Source organism: Pagrus pagrus, assembly GCF_965226575.1.
Source record: "Pagrus pagrus genome assembly, chromosome: 1".
NCBI lineage: Eukaryota > Metazoa > Chordata > Actinopteri > Spariformes > Sparidae > Pagrus > Pagrus pagrus.
In genome coordinates this window covers 29004771-29023972 of record NC_140185.1, presented here as the reverse complement: position 1 = coordinate 29023972, position 19202 = coordinate 29004771, and the positions used below count along the sequence as shown (strand labels likewise).

The window sequence follows — 19202 nt, the reverse complement described above, 5'->3', positions numbered from 1 at the left end:
CTACCAGTTCTCTCCTGAACAGGACAACACTTCGACCAAAATAAATCAGTTGTACCCTGGGTTCAAATTACGGTGTTTGGGGGGGGGGGGTCTGAGTCCCCTTATTAGGTCTTGGACCCTCCCAAAAGAGGCAAAAAAAGGGGGAGTCAGGGACTTGAAAAAAATCATATTTCCTTTCTTCCAGTAACCTTTATTACAATCAATTTACCTTTATTACTTTATTACCTTTATTACACCCCTAAACTGGACCATACCATTTCATAACCTTGAGGATAGCTGAACGTCTTGTCTGCCTGTCTTACTTCACTCCAACTCATGTCTATGCTCATGTTCAACAACACTGCAGATTAATGTAAGTAGCTATCTAACTAATTTTGGTGGCCACCCCAAGATTTTCAATGGTCGCTTTTTTGCCCCCCCATGAAAGATTTTATGGGGCTGCCCCTGGTGTCAAGTGTCTACAAATGAATGAATGAATGACGCTAACATTTGCCTTCAAGTCTCCCTGGGTGATGGTTCTAAATAGCATTTCATTACAAATATAAAATGTCATATTATCTAATGGTGGCTAACTCTGGTGCTCAGTCATGAGCAGTGAGACGACGGACAATCTGTTGTTGCACTCTGATAACATTGCTGGACTCATGATGGACAGTTTTTTAAGGATCAAAAGTCAACACAGCAGAACAATATGATAGAGATGTGGTGTTTGCATTCTTCCTTTGTCCAAATCTGGTGCCTACATTACCCACAATGCAACTCCACCTCCAACAGTCAGAGATCTGGGTGTGCTATGCGAGTAGCAGCTAATGTCGCCTTGAGCGGCTGGCATCAAGCAAAGATGAGGACCTGGCTAACTAATAACTAACCAAGTGACTCTTATGACCTCACATGAGTTCATTTATCGATTATTATTCATCTCACTGAAGTCTTTAAACAATGTGTTTCACATCTGCGGTAAAAGGCTACTGCGCAGCAGATATAAACACACTTTGATGTGCAAAGTCAGCAGAGTTCCATGCGTAAAAAACTAGCAAGTGAGCAGAGAAGATGAAATATATTATGAAAAGTAACAGATGAATGGTTGAAAATCCAGCTTTTTCCAAAATCCACTGACTCTATGTGAACTGGGCAGCATGGTCTGCATAAAAATTCAGTAAATTTATTCTCATCACTGTCCAGAGTTAAAACTTCACTTCTTCAAAACAAATTGCTACATTTCACTCTGTTTTATTTTGCCCACTTTCACCCAAATCAAGACACCTTTTTCTTCATCGTGCACCTTTCCCTCTGCCCTCATTTCCTGCCGGCCCAGGCTTCCTCCCCAGTGTCAGCCCTCCACCCTGCTTCCCAAAGCCTGTCTGCAGCTTTCACTGACAGTATGCGCTATGTCCTATATGCAGTAAGTGGAGAGGTGGGTGGATGCTTGCCGCCGAAACGGCGGATGATAGCGAGAAGATGACAGGGCTTTGGAGGAGAGCGGGTGTTGGGTGTGAAGAAAGGATATAGTGAGGAGAGGGGAGGGCAAGGAAGTATCTGTGGAAAGGGTTGGATGAAGGCAGAGAATTACGATGGAATGAGGATGTAAAGTAGAGAATGGGCACATTTTCGCCCCATTTTGGCATGTTAAGGGTAGCTATATGGACGGCTGGGAAGGCAAAGAGGATCAGAGAGAGAAGAAGGGGAAGAGAGGGAGATGACAGGAACATCTTTCTTGACAGGTACAACTTTAGTAGATGGGTAGAGACAGAATGAGGGAGGACGAGGAGGAGGAGAGGGATCAGGATGTGTAGCTCGTGGCAGGTAAATTGCTACACTGACAACATGGGGACTTTTTAACATATCCGCCAGATTATACCCCCCCTCTCCTCTGAGCCAGCTGAGATGCATGGAGAAAGACGGGAAAGTGTGAGAGCAGCAAGCTAAACATTTCAAACATTTTAAGTGCCAGACTTTTTTCTTTTTTTTGCTCAAACCGTCATGAGCAGCAAGGGGGGGAGGGGGGGAGGGGGCTGCTGCTGAGGGCGAGCAAGTTTGAGAGAGTGAGTGTGAACGAGAGCTGGAGAGGGAGAGGGTGAGATCTCCTAGCAGCACGCATCGCTGAATTATTGAGGCCAGACGTGTGTAGGAGCAGAAGATAGATTTCCAGCGTTGATCCCTTCCTGCTGTCAGAAAGTTTAGTCGGACACGACCGACTCCAGCAGTTGCGGCTGTTTTGTTGTTGTTCTGGGGGTTTTCAGCGCACCGCAGGGTAAGGAAGAGCATATGTGGGAGGAGCAGCCTTGTAAAGTGTGGTTTTACCTGTGTGTTTGTGCTTCCTGCCACCCTTTAAGCCAGAGTATATCTGTATGATAAGGTTTTCCTTGGCAGTCTGTGTGCAGGTTTCCTATGAAGTGACAGATATATCAATATACGTCTGTGCTGAAAGTGCAACAGGCAGCGAGAACGGCTGCCAGTATGCATAGCACTTTGCACACAGTGAAACCCTGCCATTTGCTCAGTGTGAGGCAACGGTATCACAAATATCTCACAGCTCCCCGAGGAGATTTACACCCACTGTAAAGACTGGCACAGTGTGCCGACGCTAAAAGATAAGGATCTTCAAAAAGATAACCATTTACCTCTTAGTCTGAACAACTTTCATGAAGATAAGGTTTGGAAAAAAGATGCAAGATTGATGAGAAATTGGTCTCCCTTCACTCAGTAATGTGTTTTGTTTATTGTGACTTTACTTGGATGTCTGACCTTCGCTGTGCAGAGTGATTTATGTGCAGTTTGAGACTGTTTTCAAATACATCAGCTGGAGGGAGAATGTGCTCTCCTTAAATCGAAATTCAACGCCTGCACATATATTCATGAATTTGTGACATCCCAACGAGATGGGAAGCCAATCACGGTTCAATTTGCGACTTAAAAGTCTGATGTGGAAACTTGAAGCCTCCAGTCCAACTGGATGGATTTTGGAGTCTGAAGGATCCATGTATGAGCATTTTAAAAAATGTAACTTTGTTGCTCAAAAAACACATCCTACACCTGTTATTATTCACTGAGTATTTGTCTAAAAGTGGCTTCTGCGTTGTGCTGTAAGCTGGTAGGAAGTTTATGTTAGCGGACTCAATTTCTCAGCTAACGTCCTTCGCATAGAAATCCACAGTCCAGCAGCAAAAGACAACTTAAAGGGGCTCTATGTAACAATTTGCAGGGATTTACATGTATTCATCACTTTTTATTGGCCATATGTGAACAGATTATAAAAATGAGAACTTCCTCGTCTCTCTCATCGCCTACACAAGACTGCCGACTCAGGTCAGATTTTCCGCAAAAAATAATATAAAATAATTTTATGTTCATTTATTAAATTTTTTTTATTTTTTTTATTTATTTTTTTTACAAAAAAGTGCAGACAAATTCAATATAATGTGGCCAGACTATGAGTTTAAATAAATAAACCAGTTATTATTAACTTAAATGTGATCATAAATCTTAGTTTCCCTTCACTTCATAGTGGAAGTGGTAGAGAGTCAGAGTCAGTGCGTCGTTATCCAGTCCATTCCACTTGTTCATATAGAGCACGCCCACATCACTGAAATCCAGTCCACGTTTTCCCTGCAACCTAGGTTGCACTCGGTACCTGGGTACCTGCAGTGTGTGTACCGGGAGCGGAGCACACAGAACCGACTAGAGCAGCATTAGGAGAAGAACGTGAACAAGAATGGATACACGAAATTTTTTCAAGAGAGTAAGTATTCATCACTGCTGATAGTAACAATAAGTTAGCTGCAGCCCCCCAGCTAAAGCAGAAAGTCCCACGTAATTGCCAAATGCTCCCTGTTTGACAAATAAAAACCTGGCTTGCACACTCTGTAGCTGAGAGCCCCCTGTACAGGAGGCAGCGTGAGACGCGTGCTGTATATCTCTGTGCACGTCTTACCTTTGTTGTTTTGCGTCCAAAAGTTACATTTCAGCTCAAAAAGAACTCTGCTACAGTAGCTAGCTAGTTAGTCCGAAATGCAATGTGAAGGTCCTGGTTGTTTATAGAGTTAGGTGTGCACTCTTCATATTATCTTTGGGGTGACTTCCTTCTGGAGCATTAGCTCCAGCATCAGATGCACACCGTGAAACAGCTCATTCACGTATGATTATGTGGATAATAATAATAATAATAATAATAATGACAATAATAATGATGATGAATGATAATAAGGTAGTAATAATAATAATAATAATAATAATAATAATACACTAATAATAATCACTCCACCACCCCTATTGACCTGTAGGAGTCAGGGCAGAGGAGCAGAGAGAGTGAGAGGGGAGAAACCTCTACTGGAAAGGTGAGTCTAGAACACAGTGCTCTTTTTTTTGCATACAGTTTTGGCTAATACATGTAGGCTCTTAATGAATAAGAAGCATTGGTTAAATATGGCACTGTAACTATGTGGATTTTTTTCTTTTTTTGTTGTTGTTAATGCTGTAAACAGACAGTACTTCCTGTGTTTGTTGTTGTACTGTGTTAAAAATGTAATGGTGGCCTAAAACATTTACACAGTAAAGTATCTCTGTTAAATCTGTCCAAAACGTGCAATTTCTCAGTTTTTGTTAGCTGTTTGTGAAATTAAACGTTCGCTGACATTCTGTGCATCTCCTGGGGGCTAAGCCCCCCCTGTCCTTAAAACCTAGTGACGCCCCTGCCCTCGTCTAAGAGCACCTTTAAAAAAAATCGTCAACAGGCTTGCATAGGCAACCTGGAGAGACAGGGAAAGTGTCTTTGTACATATCATGGTACAATCTTCTCACATATGGCCAATAAAAAATGTAAATTGCAACAAATTGTGACATAGTGCTCCTTTAAAACATGCATGGAGCTGATTTTTGAAGTTGAGAGAGTTCCTGTGAAACCCCCCCAGTGGTGGTTAAAAAAAAACACCCTGTAGCACAGAGAAATAAGCAGTGGCGATTCTAGAGTCTCTTGGTTCCCAAGGCAAAAATTTCAGGGGGCCCCTACAACCAGCGTTCACCACCATTATGCATTAAATAATCTAACACCAACAAAAAAATGGCCAATGGGGGCCCCTTTTCCCAAATGTCTTTGAGGGCCCCAGACATTTGCCTGGATTTCCTCTCCCTGCGGCGCACCTCTGGCAATAAACACTGAAACCCCTATTCTCACTGGAGAAGCAGGTTTCTCATTTTTCCACAAAGAAAAACTCCATGAGCATAATTTGAAAGATGCTCTAATCACATAAAAAATCTGACAAAAGTTTGAATCCTAAAAACCAGACATTCAAAAAGAACTTTCTGAAAAAGGACGGGCCCAAAGAGTGAATTGAGTGCTGAAGACAAAGGACAGGAGGGCGAACGAGACGGCAGTGAAGAAGAAAGAGAGTGACAGTGTGAGAGAAGTGCAGGAGGAGGCAGACGGTCTCTGATGTAAGCCATGTTCTCGACGCTTTTCACAACCGTCCTGTCGCCTTCATGAATAAGTTAGACGCCAAATGTTCCCTCCCTCTCATGTCCGTGCATGCGACACACACATCGCTGACGGAAACATGCGCGCACACACACACACGAGGGCCCTTGTTCCATCACGCTTAAGACGCTGGGATCAGAGCCCGCACACACACAAAACAAACAGATGCAGAAACATAAAAACACCTACACTCCAACAGCTTTTAGTTTAGCCTCTACTACAGTATATTCAAACATTAAATAGCCCTGCATTCCCAAAACTGTGCACACACACGCACACACTTTTGTGTGTATTCCCTTCTGTGGCTGAGCCAGTGAGAGGCTCTTGATAATGTCTGACAGAGTGACAGCAGTACAGAGGAGAAAGTGAAACCTCCCTGACAGTTTTTCCTGCTCACAGGGCACCCACGTCGTCCTGTTACGCTGCCGACCACTCTCATCCAAAGAGGTCTGTGTGTGTAGGCCTGTGGTTTATTATTGTGTGTGTGTGTGTGTGTGTGTGTGTGTGTGTGTGTGTGTGTGTGTGTGTGTGTGTGTGACACTGACTAACATCCCGGTGCAGAGAGATGAGAGTGGGTGAGAGTGAGGTAATGATCTATGAGTTCAGCGAAAGGTAAATCCAGTGAGAGATGTTTGCGCACGTGCATGTGAATCTTGCGCGTGGGCTCTCGTGTGTGTGTGTGTGTGTGTGTGTGTGTGTGTGTGTGTGTGTGTGTGTGTGCGTGGATGTGATCTGCATGAACAAGAACATCATCATCGGAGAGAGTGAAACACAAAGACACGAGAGAAGAAGTGAAAGTGAACAGACAGAACGGGGGGTTTGCACGATGATCCGTGAGCAAACAGTTTCGATAAGATTCTGTCAGAACTTCGGGATAGACACACGCTGCTGGAGCCTGCAGTGATCCTAATCGTCTCGAACTTCTTTGATTTATTCAAGTCTGACTTGAAATACAGAAACATTCTGAGGAATATAGCTCATAAAATGAATTAAAATCAGTCAGTGTGGACTGGTAGATATGCTTTAAAGACGACCAAGTGTAAACCCGCTGTGACGTCAACCATCGGTCTGTGGACTGCCGTTTTAAAGCCCCCAGTTTGGCTTTATAGTCATCGCCATCTTGGTTCTTTGGAGGCATAAGCGACCACATTTGGACGAGGGGGGTTGAGCTGGGGAGGATATCCGGTTTGGATTTGACACACTGTGGTAGCAACTTGTTAATCACAAGGAAGGCTTACCCCAAAGCATGCCCTGCTTTATTAGCTACTTTACTCTCAGTGGGACCATAGTGATGAAATGAACATCATGCTGTATTGAAGAAGACTTGAAACTACAGTTTGAGACCATAAACTCATTAAAAAACTGTTCACAGAGGTCATAAATCAAGTGAGAAGTAGGGTCATTTTCTCATAAGCTCACATACAATTGGACTTCTTTGTGAAACCAGTGTAGTTGTGCCCCCTGCTGGCCATTAGAAAGAATGCAGGTTTAAGTGACTTCCACACTGGCCTCACTTTTCACACCCCAAAGCTTCGCCCACTGGGTTTTTGTGCACAGTTTTCTTGAAATGTACAACTTAAAGCAACATTAAGTAACTTTTTTACCTTTTAAAATAAGTAATTTTGTTGGTGGTGTCTTGTAACAGGGCGAATAGTGTCTCTGTCTCAGCCACTTCGCTCCCCCATCACTTGTTTCTGCACTGTGTAACTTTAGTGAGACGGTAGGCGTCACAACGTTTCATACATGTTTACTTCAACATACAAGTTTTCAACACATAACACTGTTATGACGTAATGAGTTTTGTTTGTAATTAGCACCTACATTACATCTGACAAATTGTTACAGTTATGCCAATTTCTACATAATATTGCTTTGATGGGATAGTTCAACATTTTATAAATTACACATCTTTCACAAGTTACAGGAGAGGGTTATCTTTATGCTACAGTACAGACATGAGAGCGGCATCAATCATCTCAAATAATTGTGCAGGCGAATAGGCATGTATCCCAAAATGTCGAACTGTTCCTTTAAATTACAACTAATACTGAAGCCTTCTGCCTTGTGTCCCCCAAAGTCTTTTCTCATCTCAGCCTCTTCTGCCTTTCAGCAAACAAGTAAAATAAAATGTTTTTTGGAAAAACGATACATCCTCTGTATCACGTCTGGTGGGAGGAGCCACCCACTGCCCATTGCATTACTGGTAAAACAAACATAAGAGGCAGGCGGACAACTTACACTGCGGTGTAAACACACACAGTATGTCCTCATACATTACCCCGACGCTTGTCAGACTTTGCTTTCTAAGGAGATATATTACTATCTCACCTCGCTCGGGCCCCCAGAGTGCCAGACTGCCCACCTCTACCTGCTGCCTGGTGCCCACCCCGGGCTCAGAGTGTAACTGGTGGGAGGCACAGTGATAAATCAGACCTCCCAAGACGTTGTCTTAGCGCTCTGATCCTTTAGCCCCAGGTAGCAAGGCTAGTGTAAACCACAGTCAACATATCACTTTGGCCATAGGCCTATGGCTTTGCTGCTGACCTGTGGGTTAATAGAAATGTTGCCAGGCTTTAATATCCAGTCAGCCATAGAGAAAAATAGGAAGCTGGCAAAGGAGAGGAGAGGAGAGGAGAGAGAGAGAGAGAGAGAGAGAGAGAGAGATTGATCAAGGGCAAAAAAAGTGGCAAAGAATGAGCTGACTTTGCATCAAAACAAGGAGGTTGCATACTGCATTGTGGATGTGAATGTTCCAGAGGGCTGACCCTTCTAATAAAAAGGCGTCAGGGGCTACGCTGCCACACAATGGACCTAGTTAGCGTGAGAAAAAAAAAATGGGAGCAGGAAGAGATAATTAAAGCACCATGTGCGCTAAAATTTTTAGCAGAAGGGATGAGATCAGAGAGACTGACAGCGACACAAAAAGAGGGAGGAACGGGAGACAAAGACGAGGGAGCAGGCAGGCGACACCACTCGCATGTAATAGGTACAGTGGTTCATGTCGAAATTTTTAATTTTTAATTGTGGCTTACAATGGAAAAATCTGATATACATTACAGACAATAAAGGCACTTGTCGTCACACATCAGCTCTCCTGCCGTTGCCAACATATTATCTCCTATCTGTTGCTGTGCAGAGAATAGCTCATTTAATCATCTGGCACTCGGCACCACAATCAAGCTTCCAAAGCAGACGAACCACTGAGTTTTTCTGTCCACATATTGACCTGATTCTCATGTTTACTCTTAATTCCATCTATCTATCTATCTATCTAATGTGGACAGTCAGAAAAAGATTTTTAGCTCCACTAATTAAATTCCAAGGACTTTAATTAAACGTAATATAGAGGGAAAGGTCGTTCAATAATTGCTGACATTACCGATCACATTTGTGTGGAAGGTGCACGCCGTAATGCAAGAAGAGACGGTGTGTGTGTATGTGTGTGTGTGTGTGTGTGTGTGTGCAGAAAAAAGCAAAGAGGTAAAGAGTAGGAGGAGGCTAGTAGGTGTCAGATTGTGGGAGGTAAAAGATTTTCGTCATCTCTACCAGCCTGATGCCTCAGTCTCTTTCTATCACCGTCTCCCGTCCCCCTCCTCCGTCGCCTCGGAGCCAACGATAAATTATGGATGCTTATTAGAAAAGGGCAATATTCAGCATCCAAAATAAACTCCGCAGCGAGAGACGTAAAAGAGAGACACAAACAAAAAGTGCTGAAGTGGGGAGAGGAAGAGTTAAAGTCACAGGGGAGCCAGTGGCCGGGGCCACTTAAACCTGGAATGATCTCTTTCTAGGTCACCGACGCTCAACCCGCTAATGTACTCACCGCAGCACCGCATTAAGAAGATGCTCAAATTTTAGGTGCTTGTCGACACACACACACACACAGACTGCAAATAAAAAACAAGCAAAGTACTCCAAAGTCGTTCATTCTTCCTTGGGCAACATCTTCAAAGTGATGTTAAATTTGTGCGCAATGTAGGCATATTAAACTTTTTCACTTTCTGCATCTCTTGTAGTGCTTTGTTCCATGGCCAGTGGCGAGGCCTCGGCGCTCCTGCTGCTGCTGCTGCGAGCGCCTCACTCAAACCACCTCAGATGATGTTGAGCAAAATCATTGATTTAAGTTCATTAAATTTCCTGTTAACAAGCACATAATGACGCATCGCGTTGCCGACTAATGCAGCTTGGATTCCATCTACAGCACCAGCTAATGGTTTCGTGTGACTTTGTCGAGCAATCAATAATTTGGTGTCCCTGTGAACTCTGTTGCCTCGCAGAGTGTGATGTGACGCAGCACCAGAAAGACGTAGGGACACTTCCTCTGGTACACTTTGTCTGGATTGGTGTCGGAGTCCGTCAGGCGAGGACTCAAATCCTGCGAGACCGTCTTGAAATATTCTGAACTTCCCCTAATCCTTAAGTATGTTAAGAGTTGGCGCGTGTGAGTGACGCATCATGCTTGTAATGCCCGGGATTACAGTACATCCAGATTAAATGAAACTTGAAAATCACTGTATGTGTACGTCAGAATGCTCGTGACTAATGTGATGAGATGCATATAAAAAGCTTATCCCAAAAAAAAAAACAGTAGTGAAGAGGAGAGGAGAGGAGAGGAGAGGAGGGATTTTAAACCGGCATAACAAAGCTTAATGTGAAACAACATATAGTGTGCCGCTCTTCCTTCCTCCTTTGAAACACAGCATCCCGTTTCCTCTGCATACTAGTTCGTCCAGTCATTGCTTGATGGACAGGTGTTACGAGCTTTTTGACAGCCTATCAAAATCCACAGAAGTACAATCAATACTACGCTGCCGCGAGGGAAGCGGTGACTGATCCACAAGTCCCTGCTGAGCCAGCAAACTGTTGCAGTGGGAAGAAAAGTGCGCCTGACTTACAAACACGTCCCACTCACACGAGCACGCGCGCGCACGCACCCAACCGAGACTCACAGGTTTGCGGGCTCACACACACTTCACACCCATGCATGAACTCACACTCGCACACACTCGAAACACCTGCACGCACAGACTCACAGGCGTGAGCTGACAAAAAAAACAAAAAACGCACGTATCCAAACGCACCCCAGAGAAGGCTACAGTAAATGAACCTCGCAGCCGTCCAAAGCGCTGACATCAATCAGGCACGCTTACACCGCTCGGCTCCCAACGGACGGTGAGTCGCATCTGTCTGCTAGAGCAAGTGCTAAACAATTCCAAAGTGAAGGAAACCATTTTATGCATATCTGCGTGCCAGACTCGTTGGCTCCCTTCCCGATCTTTCCTACTCCGGTTGTTTACTGCGACTGTGCGGATTGCGAAACGATTTGTTCTTATTGAGTGACTCCTTTTAGTGCTGATGATTCACCTACATGAAACGGTTGTTGCGCAGGTACGCACAGCTGAGCACCAACAACACACGAGCCACATGGGAAACTTGGGAGGCCTGTGAAAGCTGTCCAGTACGATTCCCAGACAGCTTTTGGGAGTTTTTCCTCCCTGATAAGACAAGCGAGGAAACAAACATAGGCACGACGGCAGCCTCGCGCGCTCGCACGGACCGCGTACCTCTCTGCTCCGACCCAGCGTATATTTGTGACAGAGCCCATGAGGCGCGGACGCACACATTTTTCATGACAATCAGTGTATCGCCCCGTGGAGAACCCAAAACTGTTTCATGCGGTTATTATGGAAAAAAAATAATAAATGAGGACAAGAATGCACAAGGGCAAACCAGAGATGTGAGCCTTCTGCAGGACAGCGTACAGTAACTAGATCAGAGGAGTCACTCCATGAGGAGACAGCTGATTTAGAAAATGAACACATGCTCCTGTTATTTTTTTTTTTTTTTATCAGGACATAACAGCGATTTCAAAATAGATCCATAGTAAATCCTGGCTTTATCAGATCGGGTGAGGAGGCCTGCACCTGCCGGTTTAAAAAAAAAAGATCCCAGATAAGTATGTGACACTAAAAAAACAGATAATGGGGGGAAGATACACTTCTTAAGATCTCATCCAGCTCTGTCAGAGTGCGCAGACACAGCTCTGTCTCAGCTGTGAGTCATGAGAAACAGAAATGCTTTAGCCTAGTAGGGCTTCAACGTACAGTAAAGCTTCAAAATGGCATCAACTCGTGGTCAAGACAAAATAAATACATAACAAATCAAAGGCTTCAGAATGAAATTTACACCGATACTGACGCCTGTGTATGAAGTGTTGGTTATTAGTTAGCCGGGACTACATCGGCCTACATGCTTCGGCACATGACAGATTGCCGGCGTGTGTCAGTGTGATGGCAGGTTGCGGGATCGCTTATGACAACAGCACTCTATGCTACTATGACTAAACAGGGCCTTGTTTTCAATGGCTGCCACATGCCTTCAAACATCAAAGTCAAAGTATCAAAGCTGACAGATCAGTTTGTGCGTTCGCCTCGCCCGAAGGGACAGGATGGATGCGTATCTGGACAGGTGCCTGTAGCTGAAGAAACCGAGCCTCTGTAGTGCAGCGAGAGCGTCTCCAGCAGAGGGACAAAGTCTCCCGCTTTATCCTCAAAAGCACAGTGTGACTGTCCTGTTTAACCTGACAAAGACGGAGCCTCGGCTCGGGGAGCTCCGCCAGCTTTATCCTCCTCTCGAAACCTGTTGTCTGTGCGTGACTGTGTGAGTGCAGCAGTGTCCAAACCGTAACCCCCATTCAGTAATAACCATAAACCTTTAAACAATAACTCAAAGTCTGATCATACTTTGTGTAATAAAGCACTAATCTGTAGGCATATAATGTGAATTCTCGCCGTAAAGATTAATATCAGCCTTAAAATGGAATTAGATTGGATTTACAGCAGGTGGGTTTCCTCTCCACCACAGTGCTGGATGTTTTCCCAGCCGCCTCCTGTGACTTCTAAGAAGTAATATCTCCCTCTCAAGTTAATTTGCTGTCGATCTCCCCCTCAAGCTATTCTCGCAGTAGTTTAAACGCCAGTTATTATACTGCCTTCCTATTAAGCGCGTGGTGCTGAAACGCGGACAATATGTGGCACGGAGAAACCCTTAATTAAGGCTATGGGCTAATAATTGAACAAATTAACATCCATGCTGCTGCTGCTGCTGCTGCTGCTGCTGGTGGTGCTGGTGGTGGTGGTGCAGAGGAGCTCAGTCAGCCTGCACTAACAAAGCATGCCACTGATGTAATAATAGGGATGCATTTGTAGATATCGCGCTCTTACCGTAAACTCCTTGGCCCCAGGTGAGAGGGCAGACGCTAGAAAATAACAAAATCCAGAAAAGCTCCATGTTCAGCTCAGTTCCCTCATAACCTGAGAAAGATGGAGACAGAGGAGAGAGAGAGAGAGAGAGAGAGAGAGGGACAGGTGACAAACAGGAGGCGGCAGCAGGAGTGATTGTTATCTAAAAGCAAGAACAGGTATAGGCAATTGTTTTTTTTTCTCTTCTCATGTTCAACTACGTCCCCTGCAACCCCTTAAGCCGTGAAAATAATATCACAGAGCAATTTGGAGCCCGGCGGCACAGCCTGCGTCGTTTCATTCAACTTAAAGGGAGGAGTAATTCAATCACAAATGGTGGATTAGAGAAAGTTTACAAGCAGGGCTCTGTGTGTGTGTGTGTGTGTGTGTGTGTGTGTGTGTGTGTGTGTGTGTGTTGGACTATGTGAGATTGACAGGATTGTCTGCTGTTTAGCGTGACTAAACCTCCTGGCTGAGGGGGGCAGGTGTAGTCAGGACAAGGGGGAAGTGAGGATTAGGACTGCAGTGTTCATGGGGGGATTACAACAAGTGGGGTCAGGCACCTGAGACCCCACCCACACATACACACAGCACCTTTGCTTCAGATCAATATAACGTGTGTCTGCAGCAGGGAGAGGGAGGATATGTGTGCTCCTGTTATAGAAGAAAAAAAAAAAGCACTTTTTGTTTGTGTTTTCTTTAAAAATCGATCAGGATCAGAATTAGATCCTGAGGGGGGGGGAAAGGGATGACAAGCAGTGGGAGTCAGGGGGGCTAATGGACCGTCTTATGTGACTCCTCTGGCCCAACACGAGGATTTCCTCCAACGTCTGGCTCTCACATTTGTACTCGGCCGCATTGACAGGTTGCATTACACAGCGCGCCGTGATCAAAGTTTCATTACACGGCGCATGTGAGTTAATACCCTGCATTAATGTCAGGGAGCGCTGCGTGACTCCTGCTTATTCTGACATGACTGCTATCGGTATGTTGCACGGATAAAAAAGAGATGATGCAAATTAAAGAAAGGCGCCAGGGAGCCGGAAATTTGGAGTTTGTCGCCGGTGAGTCATCATGTAGTTAAAGCCTGGATGTTACAGATGTAGAGCGGTCAAAATAAATAGCCCACTGTGTGGTTTTTGGAGGTTTCACAGATATATGCACGTTTCAATTAGAAGAGCGCACAGACAGGATGCAAAGTCAACAGATGGATGATATGATTCAGATAAAAAAAATAACATATAAAACATCCCTAAACAGTCGCTGTGCGGGCGCGTGATCCTCTCTACCTTGTCTCCGAGGTGGCCGTCCTTTGGGTCAGTCTGCTGCCCGGCGCAGTGCGCGCTCCTCCCGGCTCAGCGAAGAGGATTCCTCCGCTCTCCGTGAAAGCGACCCGCCTCCTCCGCGTCTCTCCACAACAAAAAAAAAAATGCGTGGAAAAGTTATATATCCTCCTTCAGTTGGGCGTCCGGTGTGAGCTTTACAGATTCCCGGAGAGTCTGGTGGAGAGTTTCTGCTCTCAAACGACCTCCTTGGAGTGTTAAACTTTTCTCTTTTTTTTTTATTTTTACGCACAAAGAAGAAGAAGCGGGCAGCGGGATCTCACCGGCTCCACAGGAGAGTCCCTCTTCCCAAGGATAAAAAATAAAAAAGCACTTTCCCTTTGGAAAAAACTCACGCAGGGCTAGTTTGGCCAAAAAGACAAAAAAAAAATCCTCCTCACTCCGTCTCCTCTTTTGTGGATTATCTACTTTTCAAAGGCGTGGTTGAGCCGGCTTCACTGTCTGCCTGTCTTGTCAGTGTCGGACCGGCGACAGTCTAGTGAAGCCCCTCTAACACAATCATGCGCTCTGAAAATGAGCTCCCCTCCGCTCGTTCAATCAGCGCTGTGTCTGTGGACTCCAAGTGATGCTGGCCAAGTGGAATATGTGCGCTGACTGAGAACGACCGCCCCTGTCTGTGGAGGGAGAGAGAGGGCTCGGAGAGAGGGGAGGGGAGGGGAGGACAGAGGCTTACACATAGATGCGCCGGAGCCTCACAGCTCCACACTGAACAGGTTGTCAAAAGAACAGCATCTCTCTCTTTCTCTCCCTCTCTCTCTCTCTCTGTCTCTCCTCACGTCCCCCCGTCCTCCACTCACTCTGGAAAAAGGGGGTTTCAAGCCTGCTGGGTGCCACAGGATGTTTTTAAGAGCCGATGGGGGCAGCGCTGGTTTTTTGTGTTGTTTCTCTTGTTGTCGACTCTTTGGCGGAGTTCACCAGCTGCGGTGCCACCAATCGTCGGTGCCAATTAGGACTGAAAGGCGCTCCGAAAGTTTTTGGCCAAATGGAGGAGCCCTTAACACCACCCCCACCCCCACCCCTCCCCGCGGACCAATTATTTATGACAGCAAAAATAGACTGACTGTTGAACCCCACACACACACACACATATTAAAAAGCCTCCACACACACACCTCTCCCCACCCTCTCTCTCTGTGTCTGCACTCACAGGCATCACAGTTGTGCCCCCGGGGTTTTTTGTTTAACGTCCCAACGTGGCCACAAGAGGGCGTGCGTCAGCGCGTTAGCACTATTGGGATGCGCGTGCAGGGAGTGTGTGTGGGTGGGTGGGTGTGTGTGTGTGTGGTGATGGGGGTTTGCAATGAGGTCCTTGTGTTTCTGGCCTCAACATGAGTGATCACAAAGCAGTGTGTCTGTGTGCAGCTGGATGGAATAAAGTAGACACTTAAAAATATCAAACAGCCTTCTTATCAGGGCAGAGCGAGCAAGCTGTCTTTAAAAAGACTATTCAGTTCATTTAAAAAGACTTTGTTGGTGTGTGGTGATAGCAAGGATGCCTCGGCCTGAGTGTATATATATTAATTTGTTTGGTTGGAGCAGTGGTATGGAGGACTGAAGCTGCCAAAATCAGAAAATAATATAAAAAAATAATAATAATAATAAAAAGCTCAGTAAAGAAAATAACATGGCATTTAAATGAAGCCCCCAAAATAATATTGAACATACATTTCTTAATATATACAATTTCACATAATTTGATATTCCTGCTTTAATTTGCCTGTGTATTTATTTGGTATTAATTCAACATTTTTCCATTTGATTTACTAATTTGTTCATTTTTACATATAACTTCACTTGTCATTAATAATTTAACAAATAAGTATATGTCCATCAAGGGAACTCAGTAAATCCCTCAGAGTTAGGGCAGAGCAGCTGGAGGACATCAGAGGGAGAGCAGAAAACAGCGTCTCTATAAAATATAATTTATATCACTCGGCACCTCGAGGCACCTTGAGACTGTTTTTCTCTCCCACCTCTGTTTCGCCAAGTCCCGCCCCACTCTGCTGCGACTGGCTTTGAATGACGGCCTCCTCATTTACATAATGAAGCAGAAACGTGCACAGTAATATAAAAAGGAAATACAGAAATAAATAAGTTTGTGAAAATAAACATAATTTTGTGAATAAATACATGTAAGAATGAATGAATTGATAAATAAAATGAAAAATTAGGTGGGAAAGTAAAAAAAAATAGTCTAATTAATACAAAGGTTAATTAATATAGGTGGAAATTAAAGCTAATGTCACATTTTATGTATTGATAATAAATGGATACAATTTTCAATATTATTTATTGCCATAATTATTCATTTATCAAGCTATTTTTAAAAAAAAAATTATTTCTGATTTTGGCCGTTTCAGTCCTCCATAGAGGGTGATAATAGTGGAAGAAAAGGTACAGTAGAAGATGATGCCACTAAACAAATCAAACACTGACAGCAGTCGGTGTAATCATCGGGTGTGTGTGCCTGAACACTTGATAAGAGACTATGCAGACAGGGAGATATTAAACTGCCCAGCCTTCATTTATTTTCCAGGCTCGTTTATTACATTATTGCTCAAATAATTCTGCAGGACAAAGAAAAAAAAATACACATTTTCACCTTGAGTATCGACTGCAGATGAATATTTGTTTGGTAACTGTTTGGTCTGACACACTGAGTGGGTGGATTGCAGTTTGAGATTGATGTGTGTGTTGGAAAAATTCATGTTGCATAGTAACATGTGGTCGTAATCCATTTTAACTGCATAATGTCAGCACGTAATGCGACGTGAACATCCTGCAGGTACACACTTACCTGTCATTGTTTCAGTACATTTGTATTTTTCCTGGCATCGTACGTAGGAAGTGTGTGAGCTGTGATTTATGTCGTTTCCAGCTGAAGTTTGGAATTACATCATAATCTCATCTCGCGTATCATGCAGGCTGTAAGCAGACACATAGTGTTTTACGGTTAAGCTGTTGACCCGCTCCACAGGTGCAGCTGCAGGATGTGTGCTTTGATAAAGTGCACCTCAGTTGCTCTGTTCTTCTTCTGCTCAGCTGCCAACATTTCCCTCTGAATTGCCCGGGACTAGAACTAGCAACCCTCAGGTCAAACGACCATCTGTCTTATTCTGCCGGCTGTCGGAGCCTCTGATGTTAAACTTCAAAGTGATCCGTGCTACTGTACTCTGAGTGCCTTGTGCACAGATTCTGCTGAGACAGGCAATGTTAATTAATCCACATGGCAGTTTGAAGCACGATTACTCGAATGAAAATGTTACCGAATCATTTCTTTTGCATCAGCACACCTGTACCTCCTGAAGACTTTGACTGAACTCGGACTTCTTAACAAAGCATACACCGGAAGGCTTAGATGTTGTTGATGTTTGAAGCACTAATGATAAGAAACGATAAGTGAAGTTATTCTAATTAAAGTAATTGAACTAAACTTTTTTTGTGATTCACTGGAGTCATATTCATGATCAGTGGGAACAAAGTTTTTAGAAGAGCAAACTTCTGACGCAGGTTGTTCTGTGCCTAACATAGCGGTAACATCCGTGCACTTCAATCATTTCTGGGCAACAGTGAGCAGTAAATATACCTAAGCAGAATCAAGACACTCAGCAATTACTTAGCTCTCTCAATCCAAATGAATCTTTTGTTCCGAGTAAACAAAATCACGGGATCTGGCTCAAGAATCTGTCTCTTTGCTTCCTTCCTTTTCCATTTTGCTCCTCGTCTTGGGCTACAGCCAGCAGTCTTGGCATGTCTTGCTGAGAGCGAATCATAGCTGCTTAAGGCAATGAATCTCAAAAGACAACATGTTGTAGGAACAACCTTGGGTGGCAGCCACACACCAAAACACACGCGCGCACAAACACACACACACACACACACACACACACACACACACACACAATGATCCCACCACATGAAGCCATGTTTTTCTCAAAGAATTGCAGAAGGCTTCTGAGAGAGGCAATAATTGCAGTGGGGGTAGAGAGCCAACAGAGAAGTGAACACAGACAACAACAAAATATTGCAAATGCCACACTCACTTTTTTGGCTCCGCCGCACACAAACTCTGATGCACTTCTCACCTTTTAGTGACCAATCATTCCTTCATGTTGCACAGATGTAGATGTTGCACATCAGTTTCCAGTAAATAGCGTTTTTGAGGCTGGTAGGGACTACAGAACCACTGTCTCCTGTATTGAGTTTATGTGAAAGCCTCGCAGAAAGTTACAGAACAACTACAACATTTCATCTATTTTTTTTATTTTAAACTATGAAGTTTTATTTTATTTTATTATGTCATTTTTTTTCTTGTATAACCTGCATTATTTTGAACCCTTCACCACAGATTAATAGAACAAATACAAAGCTGTGACAGTAAAAATAAAAAAATCAGTAGCCTTACATTCAAAGCTCACTGTAAAGAACAAAACTAGCTATCAAAAGTCAACATCTTAACTTTACATCACACAAAATATCTATCTGAGAGTGTTTGGGTGTTGAAGAGGAGGGCTTCAGTGAGCGCAGGGACGAGTGACACACGTCAGGTAGGGTTGTCGGTGCGCGCTAACCTCTGCCTCTGGCTTGGGTTGCCAGGCAACGCAACACGCATCCCACAAGAAGCTGGGATCAACTCAAAATAACTTGTCAGTAACTCCATAATAGCAAAACATCATAATCACACAAAGCACAACTGAATTGAATGAAATGATTTTAACTGAAGAGACATTCTTCTCGAACAAAGAAATCCTGGTGGATATTTCTACATGACCTTCTGTGAAATCTTTTTTTGAATATCTGGCAGAATAACTCGAGTTGGAACCGAACAGAATCCAAGCTGTTCTGTCCACTGAAAGAAATGTTCACCGAGAAATCAATCAGTGTGTATCCATCTTTGCTTGGCTCATTCATTTAATTGGTGAAAAAAAAACCAAAAATCTCTCATTTTCTTGCAGACACTGAGGAAACTGGAGATGCATGAGGTAAATGCATTTACAGAAAACCAGTCAATGAAATATAGATGCACAGCAAAACCTAAAATAACAAAACTGAGGTAAGACTAATGATAACTCAGATGCAATAGCATCAAGTGAATAAAGAGGTAACACCATGTAGTACAGCCTGCACACTGGAAATCATATAAAGAAG

At 44.0% G+C, this 19202-nt stretch overlaps 1 protein-coding gene across 2 annotated transcripts in view; it reads right to left on the bottom strand.

Annotated features, from left to right (window-relative positions):
- mdga1 (MAM domain containing glycosylphosphatidylinositol anchor 1) overlaps positions 1–14625 on the bottom strand; it is a 186578-nt gene extending 171953 nt beyond the window's left edge. For both annotated transcript variants that reach the window (XM_084367268.1, XM_084367269.1), the window contains exons 1-2: positions 14001–14625; positions 12694–12783 (exon numbers count right to left, since the gene is read on the bottom strand). In XM_084367268.1, coding sequence (XP_084223394.1) covers positions 12694–12760 — 67 coding nt within the window. In that variant the 5' untranslated portion in view covers positions 12761–12783; positions 14001–14625. The remainder of the gene's footprint in view (positions 1–12693; positions 12784–14000) is intronic.
- Between the last annotated feature and the right edge of the window lie 4577 nt (positions 14626–19202).